This window comes from Camarhynchus parvulus, chromosome 4 (assembly GCF_901933205.1).
Source record: "Camarhynchus parvulus chromosome 4, STF_HiC, whole genome shotgun sequence".
Taxonomy (NCBI): domain Eukaryota; kingdom Metazoa; phylum Chordata; class Aves; order Passeriformes; family Thraupidae; genus Camarhynchus; species Camarhynchus parvulus.
The window spans coordinates 63,601,986-63,618,206 of NC_044574.1; the positions used below are offsets into that span (position 1 = coordinate 63,601,986).

Consider the following 16,221-nt stretch of genomic DNA (forward strand, 5'->3'; position numbering starts at 1 on the left):
CGGAAGCGCCCAGTTCCCGCAGCCGGCGCGTGAGGATGGGTCGCGTGCGGATGGGGCTCCGCGTGGGCGGGCTCGCGGCGCGGCTAAGAGGCGCGCGGCGCGGCCGTTGGCGCTGAGGGGCCGTTGGCACCGGGGGGCGGCGGGCGGCCGTTGGCGCTGAGGGGGCGCGCGGGGCGGCCGTTGGCGCTGAGGGGGGCTCGCGGCGCGGCCGTTGGCGCTGAGGGGGCCTCGCGGCGCGGCCGTTGGCGCTGAGGGGGGCGGGCGGCGCGGCCGGTGGCGCTGAGGGGGACGTGGCAGTGACGGCGGCGGTGTTCGTGGATCGGGTGCCTTCTCCTCCACGGCAGCAGAAGAGCGGAGCGTAACAGACAGAAGGTAGGCTCCATGAAGGCGTGGGCTGCGTAACAGGGAGGACGGGTGGGAGTTGGCCGCGCGGGGCTGGGGCCTGGGCCCACATGAGGGAGGGAGAGAGGAAGAGAAAATGGCCGCCGCCACGTGGCAGCGAGGGGGGTGGTGAGGGAAGCAGAGATCCATGAATCCATGGGAGCTGCCATCTGTGGCTGACTCCCTTCCTAGACATGGAAGAGCAGGGCCTTGCTAATTGGCATAGCTTTTACCCTCTTGTGGGTAGGAGTCGTTGACTGTGGCAAGTAACACACCGATTCTGCCGTGGGGTTAGCCATCTCTCCCTTTTTTGGCTGTTTTCTTGTTGATTGGTTTTTCAGGTTTCTCTCCTTTTTTTTTCTTCAGAAAATTATTACAGCCCAGTTCTTAAACTTTTTTACTATTTTTTAATTCCGCAGGAGCACAGAAGCTGAAAGCATGGCAGACGTAGTTGTTAAAGATCCTCTTCCCAAAAAGCATATGTCTGCCTGTATCTAATAAGCTCTTCAGAGGTGAGATTTGGGGCAGGAATAATACCGATTTGATAATTTATGTTTAACGACTACTCTCTTGTGACTTGTACTTAGAAATCTAGGTATCATGATGTTTTGTTTTAAGGCATGCTTCATTTTTATGTGTTTTCGGAACAGAAAAGTGCAATCAAGTGCATTAGTGTGACCGGGAGGAATTTGGTTTGGATGTAGAGACATTAGAAAACATAATCTGCTATTCCCAGCATAAAAAACACACTGCTAGTACTTTGCCTGCCAAACTAGAAACATCTGAATGCACAGATTTCTCAGGGATATCCTGGGCAAGAGGAGTGTCTTTTTTTGTAAGCGTGTGAGTACTAAGAGAAATCTGCAGCTGTAGGATCAAGGGAGATTGGAAGTTAATACCAGCAGCTTTGTCTCAGAGCAGCTTTACAACTTCTGGGAGAGCGTCCTACTGTTTGGTGATGATTGCTGTTTGTTTGTGTTTCCAGTAGCAATATTAAACTGCCTCAAACTTGTTTTTACAGGGGAAAAACCCTCTTGAAAGAAGACAGGGCTAAATTCCACATGCGAATTCTAGGAGTAGCTGTGTCTAAACCTGTTCATTTTTGATTAGGGTAGGGTGGATATGTTTAATCATCTGGAATTGGTGACTTTTGGGAGCAGTAATATTTCTGGCTGTCAAGCAGAGCTAGTAAAAGCTAATTTTAGGCTAGATCTTTATCTCAGTTTTTAAACAAAGTTAAAATTTGGAGCTTTAATGAGAGTTTCTGCAGTCCATCTGTTCTTGATGAAGAGGGGCTGGAACCCAGCTTACTGTGCCTAAAATTAGCCTTGACTGCTTCGATACAGACAAATACAGTTAGGATCTCATTGTGTACTGCTCCTCTCTTTGGGCTGTCACTGAGCCTTAAGCTATTACAGTACTGGTTTTGGTAGTTGAGTGGCTGTACTGCACCTTCAGGGATGGCTCCTCTGCTCTCAGCGTGTTAGAAGGGTGTTTCAACGAGTGTTCCTGTGCTGCAGAAGCTGCGGGTAAGTTTTTGAAGTCTGGAAAATGGAAGTGGAAAGTCCACCTGTAATTTTGGTGTCTGTGTGAATGTAAAGTCTTTGAATGTATGAATAAGTCAATAAAGAGACGTGACTGGCTGCAAGTGTGGTTCCTTTCTTGGAAAACTGCTGGTAACTAAGACTTGACCTGCGTGTGTTTGTCAGGATTACTTACACATGCCAAATCTGCCGGTTCTGGGGACACACCTTTTGGGCAGAATCTCTGGTTTCAGGTGGCTGATGCATTGTCTGGAAACTGCTCCAGAAGTGGTATGGCTTGAATCAGGGCTAAGTGCTGCAGGGCAGAAACAACAACTTTAAATAGAGTTGATTTTTGCAGTTGCTGAGGGATCCATACTTGAGAAAATTGATAGAGATCCAGTAGATGGTGAATCATGGCATACTCAGATAAGATACTTTATTGTACAGTGAATACCAGCTGTGCTGGCACAATCTCTTACGGAATGTCTTTTAAATAATAATGTATTTTTTGCAAATAGTTAAAACTGAAAAGTCAAAGGGAAAGGAAGGGTTTGAAAGGACTGGGAAACAAAATCTGTGAAGCCAGAGCTGAGATGATCAGCATGCGGTGTAATTGCTGCTGAGTGTTTGGCAGCTGAGGTCAGGATTCCTGCTTGAAGTGAAGGGAGCAGAACTGTGGGCTCTAATTCCAGTGCATTACATCTGAGGAAATGACTTCTGGTGGTTATGTTTGGTGGGCAGATCAGGGAGCTGTCATAGGAAACTCCATTTTTTTTTTAACATACACTTCTTCTGCCCAAGTGGAAGTACAGTTAAATGTGTTTCCTTGTGTGGCGCTGTACCAAGTGATAGCACACCTGTTTAACTGGTGGTGCATGGTTACTCTCTGCTTTTAACAGCCTTATCATATGGCTTACTGCTCTGCATTCCAAGGTAGTGCCTGCCAAGCCTGGTGGCCAACAATCAGGAGTGTTTACTCAGAATTCCCTTTTCTCCAAAACCATTGGACTTCTGTAGTAACCTCAGCACTTGTAGAAATTACATCTGCTCTGCAAGGCCACTTGCTTATCTTTAATAGGCAAATGCCAGGCAGACTGGCCCTTTTATTTTGGGAAGTTGCCTAGGGTTGAAATAAGATACAGTTAAGGAGGCTTTGTCTGTCAGTTGCGGTAATGTTTATTGTGTTCTCTGGCAAATAAAAACTTGGGAAGTTAAGGAGGGCTGTATCTAACTAAGTCTTCGTGGTGCTGGGGAGCCTGGAGAGATGACATACCTTGAGGGTTGTCATCTCATCTGGTTACCAGTGCCAAGTGTTTTCATGGTTTGTGCCCCCATTAACAGTTACTAAACAGCTTTTAAAGTGTAGGATGAACTTAGGACAATGTAACTGGTCTGAGTTAAAGCACTGGGAATGAGACAAACTCCTTTTGGAGAAAACAGTCCTAGGTTTATATGCTTTGAGGAAGATGATTTCAAGAGTCCCCTTAATCAGGTACAGCCCACATGAGTTTCACTCAGCTGATGTTCTGCAGCAGCTGCCTGTACATCTGTGGTATTAATTAACATACAGGAATTGTAGTCAGTGTGGCAGTTTTTATTTTATACATGTACACCATCAGGCTCACTGAACAAAAATGAGAATGGCATAAGAGGGAGGCAATTTCATTTTATGTTAGAAACTGAGAAGGTATGCTCAGCATGGAAACAGTGCAACATTTTAAAATCTAACAAAGCGTTCTATTAAAAGAGCAAAAATAACAAAGTATTGTACTAAATCTAAATGTTTATTACACTTAGTGTGCAGGTTTAGTTCCCCCCGCCACAAAGTATCCTGTTTCTGTGGTGCAGCTATTAAAGGGTTATTTCCCCTGTATATAACGCATGTATTGCACTATGTAGCCTACTTCACCACAATTCTCAATGGGTCTTGTACAGCAAAACTTGGATGTTACATGCAGATACTTTGTAATTCCCGTGTAATTAAGGGCTATATAGAAGTAAAAATGTAATGGTTTTGAAGTTGACTAGCACAGTGTTTTGCATTGGTCTAACAGTAGGTGGTCACAGTACAGTGATTTATGATGTTTTAAAATATTTTACACTATTTCAAATAGTGTGGAATTACAGAGAACTAAAATGTATTAAAGCACCTCATGTACTAGTTTAGCACCAGTTACAATAATTAGTCCTGACCCTTGAAAACTTAAATTTGAGGTTGGAGATATTAAGGGCTAATGTTCAATCATATGGGCTTTGGCAATGTCATTGCCACTTCATATGCAAGTGAGTCTTGGATATTTTTTATAACACCAGAGAGACACACAACAATACAAAAATGAATAATTGCCCACTTAAAACATGAATGCAAGCACCCCACTTTTTCACAAAACACCACACAACACAGTCATAGCCAGTTTGGGGAATAGGAAGCTGGGAAACAGTCACTGGTGGTCGCAGTTTGCACAATCACTATGTGGTGAGACTCATCTGCCACACTTGTCACACTGGAGTGTTTCATGGCCCACAGCTTTCAGTTGTGTTTTTATGAGCATGGTTGTTACCGTGATGTGTAGAGCACACTTGGACTCAGCACAGTCTTTGATCTGCGGATTGTAGTGTCGTGGCTTCCTCCCCAGTGAGTCAATTCACAGGTGATTTCCAGCCTGATGCCTTTCAGTGTTACAATAAGGTGGTGATTACCTGCTGTGTTCTAGGTTCGGTGTGGTGGCCCTTTCTCAATGGACAGCAAGTTGGTTATCGGTGCATTTTTTTAATAAGTTGTTAGGGATTTCATGGCATGGGGAACAGTATTTGGAAACGTAACTAAACAAAATCAAGATGTGTCAGTGCTTTAGAAGTCACTGAAAACTAAGCTTTCCTGTGAGATCAGTGTGAACCAGTGTTGCAACTAAGCAGGAGAGAGTCATCTAAATCTTACTTTATAGAAAACATAGTTTAAGACTTTATAGACCTTTTCAGACAAGTTTTGGCTCGACAACTCCATTGTATGTATAACTTTGTCTGGTAGGATTGACTGAGGTTCTTGGTGCTGCTTGAGCAAAGCCCAGCAGTGAAAGGATAGGGATGTCTGTTAGTCTGACACTGTACTGACAGCTAGTGGTAAATAGAAAAAGTGAATCTTCTTCAAAATGCTGTATATACTCAAAATTGCGAATTTCAGAAACAGGACAAATGCTACCTAAGTGAAGTAAATAAGTTGTTGCTCTTGCAGCTGTGCAGGATGCTGTGGGGAAACTGTCACTGTACTCCCTGTTTTACTTGGGAATGTACTTTAGGCACACTAACCTGTGAAGACATTTAGGCAATTGACTGGGAATGTGATTATTGACCATTATTTTCCTTCCTGCATTTAATACATACTCAGAGTTACTTACCAAGAATCAGGCCATGAATGGTCTCAGAAGCTACTGAAACATGAGTCAGATTTAGGGGACTGAGTGTAAAATCATAGGAATAATAGACTAAATAAACTAGACTGAAGATTGAGATCTGTAATTAATTGTAGAGAAGCTTGGAGCATAAATAGCTTGGAGCAACAGTCTTGTGGGCAAAGTCTCCAGCTGTCCTGCTCCAGTATTAACTCTAGCTGGCTATCACTTTTCCCCTTAGATACATGGTAGCTTGTTCATGCAATATTTAAACTTCTGGAACAGGAAGGACAGTAATCCCTAACTGGAAGGCTTGAGTGTATACAGCTTGGATTTAATGAAAACAAAAACACATTAATCAGGAAAATGTCTGTTTCCACCCACTGTGGGCCCCAGCTGTGCACTGCATGTGCTGTTCAAGTTGTCCTGCCTCAAAGTTTGGTTTTCATTATGGGCATTCATAGTTTGGTCACACTTTTAATCCAAGGTACGAAAGACGAAACTTTTGTGTAGACACCTGGGGAATCTTTGACCCCACAGCCATAGCCCCAGGAGGTCACACCGTACACAACCCAGCTTTCCCCTGGGCGTTCACACATCAGTGGTCCGCCGCTGTCTCCTTGACAGCTGTCCACTCGTTTCTGTTCCTGCACGTTTCCCGCACAGAGCATTCTTCCTGTGAATCTCCTTTTGTAGCGCTCCTCACACACCCTCTTGGGAAGTAAGGGGATGGCAGCCTGTTGCAGCGTTCTTGAATAAGCCCGTCCTAAAAAGGAGATAGGAATTATTGTCTCATTACAATGGTCAGTCTTGGAAACATAAATGTGATTTAATCCAATTTTTGCTCTCAGGTCTTCACACTGCTTTGTCATTACATAAAACTTCTGGAAGCAAGTCTACTAAAAAAAAATAATCTCTGCATTAAATACTAAAATACGGTACATATTGTAAATGTCAAATGTAGATGCTTTTTTTAAAAAGCAGCTTTTCTGCATGTGTTCTCTGGATCTTTCCAAGGCTGGGGTTTGGTTTATTCCGAGCGTTATCTTCTAAAGAAGAACGTAGGCTTTAATACCTCTTTGTGGAAGCAGTTTTTGGGAGTCTTGAGCAGCTGAGAGTAAAGCAGTAGAAATCCTTTATTTCTGTGTCATCAGTTCAAATCTAGTGTAGCTCAGCCTGAACAGATGCTGCATCTTCTGGTGGCTTCCAGGTAGATCTTTCTACTTTTTTTCCATAGCTTCCACCTCTTTCGATTCAAAGCATGGGAAATGAAAGCCACTGTTGGTTTTACCTTTTTTTAAGTAAAATCTTATAACGTGTGCAGCAATTATGATTCAAATAGTAAGTGTGAAATGTCAGCTGAGGTACTGCAATGATGTAAATTCTTACCATAAATTGAAGCCAATTACTGCAGTGGTTAATGTTTCCTGAAATAGATGTCCTAATTTAACAGTATTGCAGGACTTTGAGTGAATTATGTAAAAAGGCTAGACAGAACTAGGCAATGAATTAACAATTGTTTTTAGCAAAAACCCACCCTACACGTCTCTCTCGTTTATTGTAGTACAGTGATCCTGACATCTGTGCACACAGATTAGTGCTTGTAAAGAGGAGGGGCAGATACTTGGCCTTGCCTTGTCTCCTTGGCAGTTCTAGCGAGTCACTGGAACAAAGGCTCAAGTGTGGTTGCTGTCTTGCACTGTACTCAGCACCACAAAAAGATAAAAGTAAAACATGGTTATTAATTTGTGAAACATTTAAAGGACAAAGACCTTTGAAGAGGAAGAATCTTGTACTGACCGAAAAAAAGCAAGTAGAAGCCTGGAGTGCAGATTGCATTGAGGGTCTTGTAAATTTTGGCAAGATGTTCTGTTATTTAAATCAAAGCTGGTTGAAAATGTCAGTGGCAACAGGGAACACTAAAATGTTATTTAAAATTCTATCATGTGCATATTTTCCATCCATTTTTCTATTGAAGTATTGTCATTTCAATAACCTTTTTAAAATTAAAATATTCATGGTCCTTACCTTTGAAACCTTACATCTACTAGAGCTGTTAGTTATGTACTGAGGCAGAGGGTGATAAGCTGCTGTGCAGGGTGTGCCTGGCAACAAATAAGCTTTTTATTCCTGCTTGTCATTCTTAATGAGGCCACTTATATGACAGGGTCTGTGATTTAGAGTGGCATGGTTAATCACTGCTTGGATACAAATACAAACTATAATCAGTAAACAAAATACTGTCATTCCTGGTTAAGGATCAGGAGAGAAAATATTTGCCTATGTTAAAAAAAGAGCAAAATACTTTCATTTTGAGCATTTCCTTCTTTAATTATTTGAAGAGTGTTTTCTAAAACAGCCTCAGATAAGCAGATTGGTGCATGGAAATGACTTTACCTGTGTCACCCCATCCAGTGATGAAACAGTTGGGAGCAGTTTTCTGTGGTCGCTCCCTCCTCAGTGGCAAGCAGGCAGGTAGAACGTGGGTGCTGAACCTCGCACACTGTTCCTCGGGCCCCTGCAGCCTCAGCAAGGCAATATCGTAGTCACTGCTGTCAGGCCTGTAGTCCTTGTGCACCACAATCTCCTGGACTCCGATTTCCTCCTCGTACTCCTCCAGCACCAGCGTGTGATAGTCTCCAACCCGCACGACGTAGTTGCGAGTGTTGTTGCCATACCTGAGATGGAGGTGAAAACAAACAGCGCTGGCTCAGGCAAAGTCACTTCCTGAGCATGCTAACCTAGTTCATTGCTTTCTTTATTGTTCACATAACTAATGCTAGCAAAAGATTTTTTAAAGAGCAAAAATGCTTTCTCAAATGTTTACACTGACATTTCAGTGTGTTCTAAAGAATACAAAAACCTTCTTCCAAGGTTTTCGGTTGTGCCATGTTTTTTTGAATATTTTCACAGGCAATTTTCTTCTGGCCATTTGCCATGACTGGCACTTCAAATGTACAAGGTGTGCACTATAAATTTATTTAGGAAGGGTAACACAAACTGCCAGTAATTGCAACAACAGCCTGAGTACTGACATCATTGGGATACTCCAAATAATTACTGGAATGACAAGTGTTCAGGCCTGCTTCTTGAGTTGATTGAGGAACTTTAGAGGCGTAGGTAACTTAATAAAAGCCTCTTACATCAACTGAAGTTATAGTGAGGATGACAAAGTATTTGTGCATCACAAGCACAAACTATTGTCAAACTGACAGCAGCCTGTTTTGCATCTGATATAATCCCAGTTTCTTTCACATTGTGGACTAAATGGTAAATACATTAGAGATTACTACTGTGGCTGAAATAACGATTTTCTGTGCATGTCTTACTACGCACAGACCTTCCCAGGCAAAATGCAAACAAGGGAGTACTGTTGGGTACCTGTATTTAAAATATGGCTAAGCTAACAGAAATATTTTTCCTTTTTTTTTCTCCCTTCCCTTAATAGCCTTCAACAGGAGATTTCTAATGTGCTTGGAAAAAACAGTACCCACAGTGGTCCATCACCTTTCAACCTATGCCTGTTCTTTTTATACCATCCAGCAATATTTTGGTCTCCTTAGCTTGTTAAAGCCTGCTTGAGGAGCAGCAGACAAAGCAGAAAAATTACAGTTTTCTGCACAATATATAGCTGTACCACTGAGTATTTCTCCTAGTTGTGGGTTGCATTCCTGGCTGCCTGGTTGTAAAGCTTTCTTGGTCTAATCCTTCAGGTCTTCTTTTGCTCCTCTGAGCAAAATTTCTCTTCTAGGCTTTAAGGAGAGAGAACCGCGGGCTGTGAACAGACATCCCTTCACCCAAAGATGAACTTCTATATAGGATACATTAAGGGGTTTTCCCTATGTTTCCTCATGTTTCTAATTATCCAGTTATTTTTTCTAAATGTATGAACCTTCCAATTTCCCTTTAGCTGTCAGAATAACTCAAGACAAGGATGGGTTATAAAACAAAAAATAGCTTCAAACATTTTATCTTAAATACTGTATCTGCCAAAGTATAGAAACCAATAATTCCACTGTAGTACTGGTGAACAATTCTAATAATCATGCATAAAATTATGCTTAATTTTTATTCCTAGTATAGATGAGCCCACATTGGTTACTTAAGCAGTGTTTCAATTTCCAGGATATGAGAAATGGTATACTGGCCTTTCTGTTGTCCATCTGTGGAAAATATGTGAAGAAGGCACTTGATCTATAGATAGCTCTTGGAAACCTATCCCCGAAAATCACTCTGAGATCATTTGGAAGTTCAGCCCAGCCTGTCCAAAGCCAGCTTAGAGCTAAAGGCTTCCCTCATTTACAGTAAACAGTAGTGCATACACAGGGTGTTGGAGCTGCATGCTTAAATATAATTGCAGTTTAAACTTAACTTCTGGGACAAAACAATACTTTGGTCCCTGAGGCCACGGGTGACAGTTTCAGGGTAGCCTGGGACAACCCCTCGGGTGGCTGCACCAATCTGGAAGTACCACAGTGTACTTTGCTCCAGCCATGCTGCTGCCCCATCCTGTAGGTGCTTAGCAGAGTATCCAAAATTGGCACTGCTTGGCGCCACATTCAGTTTTCAAGCCTGTAATCAAAGGCATTCTCAAGACCCTCAGGCAGCATCCTTGGCAATCACTACAGAGAAAATGAACAGGGAAATAGGAAGCCATAGTCTATGAATTTTGATGAAAGCAGCTAAAGAGCTTCCATAGTTCTGCAGAATCACTTAGGACGTCAGTTGAAATAGCAGGAAGTTTTACTAACTTTGACTATTTCAGCTTGAAATATTTCCAAGGAAAGTCCTTCATGATTTCAGGACACAGGAAAAGATATGCATCTGGTGCACAGCAAGGGTAATGCACACTGTATTTGAGTAATGTATCTGACTCTTCATTTTAGTTACTACTGTGCGAAATTAAAGGCTCAAAATCAAAATTTAAAACATTTGCAGCTCGCTTGAGCAAACTCTAGCAAATACCCTCAAAATTGTAGTGCTCCTCTATGTTTTTTTCCCAGCCCAGTCCAAGGAAATAGTCACTAATCACAAGATTAGCTTCCTTATTTATACTTCAGTAACTTGTCAGTAGTGAAGTCCTGCATTTAGTTACTGCTGTGATACAGTAAAAATGTCTATCCCTGTCAAGATTTGTTGTTACCAAATTTAATCTAAAATGTTTCAGTCCCTATGTTTGGTGTCTGCTCAGCTGTCTTTACTATAATCTAAAAGCCATAAACTGCATTTTTTTTTTCTTGGAACAGAAAGTGAAAATGTCCAAAGTATTATCTCTATTTTTTCATTAAAATACTGAAGTGGTGAATAGAAATCACATGAATGATAACACCCAAATAATTTCAATGCATTAGGGTGTTTTGTTTGTTTGAGGGAAAGGAGGTTGAGTGGTAGAGTTTTTTAAAACCAAAGGCCAACTCTTGGAACAGTTTTCCATGGGCTTGAACTGTAATGGTTTTCCTTATGCCCAGAACAACAAAGCAGTTTAAAACACGGTGCCCTATTGGAGAGAGACCCACCTTTTGAAGCAGTGTGCAGCAGTGAGGACCCAGCAGCTGCTGATGAGAGTAGCACCACACAGGAGTCTCCCGTCACCATGAGAGGATTTCAGCCGCAGTGCCACCTGCCATGGCCAGCCGCCCCTGCAGGAGTGACACACGGTGCTCACTGTACAGCAGTGGGGAACTCCGGTTACCTGCAGTGTGCATCCTGTTGGCTTTGTTTGAGTGACACAGCTTACTTACAAAATGTGCTGTTTATTAAGGGTGGTGAATAATTTATATCCTGCCAACATTCAGAATTCCTTTTAACAATGGTCCACATTACTTTACAGAGAATTTGGGCATCCAGCACTCCTAAGTGCTTCCTCCCACAGTCAGCTATTTGAATTTTCTCTTCTCAGATTGCATTCATTGAGCCAAAAATACATTCTGTGGGTTGCTCGCCAAATACCGTCCAAGTCAACAAACCAGAAATTTCCTGTCAACTGGAGAGGGGAAAGGGGAATTTCTTGAAAAGCTGAACCCAGCATCCATTTCTGTCTTCATGAGAAAGGAAGGTGGCAAAACAAGAGGTATAAAGCAACCGTAGAAGTCTCAAATATTGAAAAGCACCTTTCTTCACCCTGTGATTATCTGTTTTTATAGTAGATCTGGCCATATTTGCATACCTATGAATACAGGATGATTTCTATTTTGCTGGTTTAATACATCAGGAGTCAGAGAAGGGAAAGGGAGAGAGATGCACCTGTAAGCAACAGCAGCATCTAAGAGTAAGCAACAGGTAGTCTGAGTGTTTTCTGAGTACTGCCCACTTGAATGGGTGTGCTGAAAAACAAGAGCTGCCAGGGGCCATCTAGTCCAGCATCTCAGAGTTACCCGTGCCAAATGTTTTAAAGTAAGGTGGAGGAGTTTACTTCCCATAAAGAACAAAACAATTTAGATACTCCTCCGTTTTAAAAGGTAGGATTTAATATGTTTTTCTAAAATGAGGTGATTCAGACAGCTTTGGATTTGCTGGTACATATGTAAGTATCCAGTTCTTTTCAAACTTCCTCAAGTTCCTTGTCTTAATGACTTGTGACATTGAGTCCTTTTCTGATACATACATATGCTCCCTTTCTTAAATTTGAAGCATTTCTGCATGCACTGTTGGATTTTCATCACCTTTTTGCTTCATCTAACATTTCTGTACTGATTTATGAGACCAGCTTCTTTGCTCTGAATTGTGCAATACGTTGTTTGTCACCATTGCATTTCAGCGAGTGTCCTTAGAACTCATATTCTAAGGCAAGAATTCTCAGTCTCCTTCTGTGCTATGCATTATCTGCTATCTCATTTGTCTCTTTACTAAGGTAAGTCATCCTACTTTACTTTATCTGGCTGTGTTAAAATATTTTTTGGGCTCCCTCTTGTTACTGTTTTTTTTAAGCTCTCCCACTTGGGCAGTGTCTTCTTAGAAATGGATTGATCAGTGCTGTGCATGTACTTGGAAACAGGTTGCACAGTGCTTGCAATGATGCTGTTAGTGTATTTTTAACAATGCCTTTTGTAAGATTGTGTAAATATATTTTTTTTTGTGTTTAGTCACAACTGTTGAAAAAGTAAAGTCAGTGCCTCCTGGATTTTTAGTTGTGTCATCATCAAGGCTTATTTTATGAAAGAAAATAAGGTCTTAGGCAGTGAATCATACCCTGGCCTCTTTCTTTGGTGTAGGTGGTATTTAAAACCTTGTACTACATTGATAGCTCTGTTTTTATAGCTCACATCCTGATATGAAGACATCCTCTGATAAAAGTAAAATAGCTATTTTGTAGGTTTAATATTTAACCCATTCACGGACTTTACCCACAAGCATCTACAGATTTTCAACTAATGCTGCAAGTACTTACCAATTAATACCTTTTCATTTCCTGCAAATTTGCTTTGGGTATATTTCTATTCCTACATCATGACAAGTTAAAAGAAAAACAAACAACAAACTTACAATAAAATTGTACATTTGGCAAACCACTTGCGGTAAATACATGTCTTAGAAGCTTTATATTCAAAATTATTTGTCTTTACCAATTATTTACCGTAAAGAATTTTTCCCACCAATTATTCGCTTTTGTCGACGATGGAGTAACCTCAGCCCACAAACAGAAGCAAGAGAATCTAAACCAGAAAGGGAGATGTAGAGAGCGTTAAACTCAACATGAAAAGTGGCTAATATTCAATGAGAGGTAACTTTAAAAAAAATCTAAAGGTTGAAGTTATTCTATTTTTCATGGTAGTTTTTAACAGGCAAATTTTGACTGGGGAAAATAGACTTAGAAATTCTTTATAGCTGAGATCTTTTGACTGGGGAAAATACACTGAATTCTTTAAAGACTTAGAAATGCTTTGTAGCTGAGTTCTTTTGACTGTGATCAGAGTCATTCACACATTTGCTTCTCACATGTAGGATTTTATAGGGCTCTTCCTTATTTCCTCTAAGTGGAAGCAAACCTTGGCCAACCACACAGGTCTCAGTCCTTATCTGAGGATAACCTACACCTTGAAAAGCTGAAGGGAGCTGTTTGGGTTTTTGCATCATGTCCCTCAAGCAGCTTAATGAACATGGCTGCTCTAAATCATGGCAACAAATACCCTGTATTGACTGAGTAGTCTTGGTGCTTCCTTTGTGCAGCTGCAAAGAATAAGCTCACACAGTGTCAGCAGAGAGAATTCCCACCCCTTTTGTTCTAGAATTGTTTTTGATAAAGCTGTTTCCTCTGAGGTGGGATTGTTAAGTCTGTCTCTTCCTACCAGGAACTCTAAGTCTGTCTCTTCCTACCAGGAACTCGCTCACCTGGACCTGTTGGTCTGCCCCTTGTGACAGGGCCTCACCTTTATTGCTGTTGCCGGGGACTTTCTTGCTTAGGTGGTCGCAGATGACTCCTGCATCCTCGCTGTGCCGGCAGTTGTGCATCCCAATGTCCTGCTTAATGCAGTCTGCCAAGGATCTCTCATTTCCTGTACACTTGATGTTATCCACATGGATCGGGCCTTTGCCCTCACCGAAATAGGCCATTGTCCTTGCTTTAGCTGGACCTCTGCAAACAGAGCATTTTTTTTAATTATTAAACATTTTGAGGCAAAATTATTCTACATTTTGCTCAAATTTCCAAGTGAATAGTCAAAGACATTGAGATTTCATTCCAAACCCTGTCACTGTTTCACTTGATAACAAGCACCTTCCACCACCTCTCTTATTCTGCTATATAGAAAAAATAAAACTGTGACAAAATTGCTATCTTTCATTAAGGTTTAAAAACTGCTTTTGTGTATCTGGTTAGAAGGCAGTGTGCAAAGTATTTTACATTGTATCAGCATTACATTTTGCCATAAAATATGTGAAAGCTGCTTTTTCATAATCTCTTTAATCCTCGTATAAAGTCAGCATCTGTGAAAGCTAAAAATAATTTGTTCAGGTCTGATTCCCTCAGATAGATGAGCCACTTAAATACAGTATACTTGTGGTGTAGTAGGAGTGATGATGTACAGACCTATCAGTTGATAGCAGTTATTAAAATATTTTATTATCATGTTGTTTTTTACAGGGCACCCCATATTTGAGGTCTAAAAATGTCATTGGCTGGACACCAGTTCAGTGTCTGCACCCCCCTGTTCTTGGGAGGAACCCAGTACTTGGTGCTTTTGTAGCATTTAAGCATCTCATTTGGCAACTCCTGTGATAGAGTATTACTGTTAATTAGTTAAAGTAATCTTCTTAATTTATAAATAGATGTTTTGTTGTGTATGGTTTAAGAGGCAGAAGGAATTATGACTGAGAGACCACCCAATTGGCTATACAGAGAAGTGGGGCAGGAAGCCACAGACACCTCTAAGCATGCCTGATCTACAAGTTTACCTGTTGGTTAAGAGCAATTCACTGACATTTTACTGGGATAAAGATATGTGGAATTCTAGATAATTAAAATACAGGTTTCCATTTTAAAGGATATTTTATAATTGTATATTGTGAAGTACTGCTTCTGTGCATACAGAACTGTAACTGCAGATGTGATGAAATGCTGGAGCCAAGAAAGAATTTGACTATGAAACTGTATTAGGCAAGAAAGTATTTCTCCCCCTTTACAGCTCTTTTTGTACCTCTTTAATACCTGCAGTGTTGGGGAAGATAGGTGAGAATGGCATGAGTAGTTTGCATCCCTTCTTGAGCTGGGTTTGGTCTGTTGGGGAGGAATTCTGATTTGTCAAACCATTTTCAAAGCTTCCTTACAGTAGAAATGTGACTGGCTCAAAGTGAACCAGCTCTCAATTGCCGCATCCATATAACTGAAACATGAAAGTAACACAAAGAGCTTCCTCCCTTTTGAAACTTCTGCACATGGATAGCTTTGCCTGTGTGGATTTTTTTACTATGTACTGAAGGGTAGGTGGGCAGGATTTCCAAGTAGGGAACATTGGTTAGAATGCAGAAATTGTAAAAAGCCAGGAAAGAGAAACTCATGAAACACTGCGTGAGAGACAATACCACAAGGTCAACTGTCCTTACATATTTCCAATTTCCATGGTTAGGAGGTATTTGCCAGATAATCCAAAGCCTTAACTGCCTTTGGAACCAGTATAGGACAATCTCTGCCTAAGGAGTTTACTATGATTTGACTTGTCAGTCCCAAATAGTGTGACTCTTGCTCCAAATGTTTTTCTTTTGTGAGGGATACTGATAACAGATAACCAAAAAAAAAAAAAAAGTCCAGCTCTCTGATACCTGTGGGCCGCTCATGTGTTCATGTTTGCTCTTTCAACACAGTGACACAGTACAGGCACTCATTGTAAATTCTTACCTGGTTTTGGTATCTCTGTCAAATTCCAAAGTTTCTGCTTTAGGGCATTGTTTTAAAGTTCCTCAGGATATTGAAAACTACTTTGTTATCAATCACCAACCACAATATTCTTATCCTTCCCCAGATAAGTATTTATTGCATTTTAGTACAGAATTCTCTCTCCAGATCTTATCAGTTACTTAGTAAAAGGTCACTACCTCCTTCTTCCTACCTTTGTATGAAAGCAATCTATCTCTTACTGTGCATCAGTAATCTCTCAGTTCACTGATAATGGGAATGAAAGCTTTTCAAACCCAACCAACCAACAGCACCATAGAAAACCCAAACCAACCCCCACTGAAGAAAATCTCAGGAAACAATTGTAAAAAATCATAGTGTTCTTGAGCAAGGAGTGCAGCTTAATAGAGGAAATTATTTCATATGATTGGGAAATCTCTGAAGGTTCAAATGTTACATCTGTGTTTTTGTTGCATGCTGGAATGTGCCCTTACAACTGGATTTAGTGCACCCCTAACAAACACGTGTCCCTTAACTGCTACTTTCCAAGCCAGCTATTAATACTCTGATGACCCTCAGAGAAGCAACCTTTTTGTCA

The 16,221-nt window shown here is 41.1% G+C and overlaps 1 protein-coding gene, 1 long non-coding RNA gene and 1 other non-coding gene across 4 annotated transcripts in view; 2 read left to right on the top strand and 1 right to left on the bottom strand.

Moving 5' to 3' along the window:
- The first annotated feature begins 278 nt into the window (after positions 1–278).
- On the top strand, positions 279–2,029 carry LOC115902958. Its single transcript, XR_004060667.1, has 2 exons — positions 279–372; positions 801–2,029. It is a non-coding gene; the product is annotated as an uncharacterized LOC115902958 (long non-coding RNA).
- On the top strand, positions 526–656 carry LOC115903799. Its single transcript, XR_004060729.1, has one exon. It is a non-coding gene; the product is annotated as a small nucleolar RNA SNORA24 (small nucleolar RNA).
- Positions 2,030–3,480: 1,451 nt separating the features above from the next.
- PRSS12 (serine protease 12) overlaps positions 3,481–16,221 on the bottom strand; it is a 33,381-nt gene continuing 20,640 nt past the window's right edge. For both annotated transcript variants that reach the window (XM_030946959.1, XM_030946961.1), the window contains 5 exons: positions 13,663–13,868; positions 12,870–12,948; positions 10,813–10,935; positions 7,694–7,974; positions 3,481–6,062 (listed from right to left, as the gene is read on the bottom strand). In XM_030946959.1, coding sequence (XP_030802819.1) covers positions 5,755–6,062; positions 7,694–7,974; positions 10,813–10,935; positions 12,870–12,948; positions 13,663–13,868 — 997 coding nt within the window. In that variant the 3' untranslated portion in view covers positions 3,481–5,754. The remainder of the gene's footprint in view (positions 6,063–7,693; positions 7,975–10,812; positions 10,936–12,869; positions 12,949–13,662; positions 13,869–16,221) is intronic.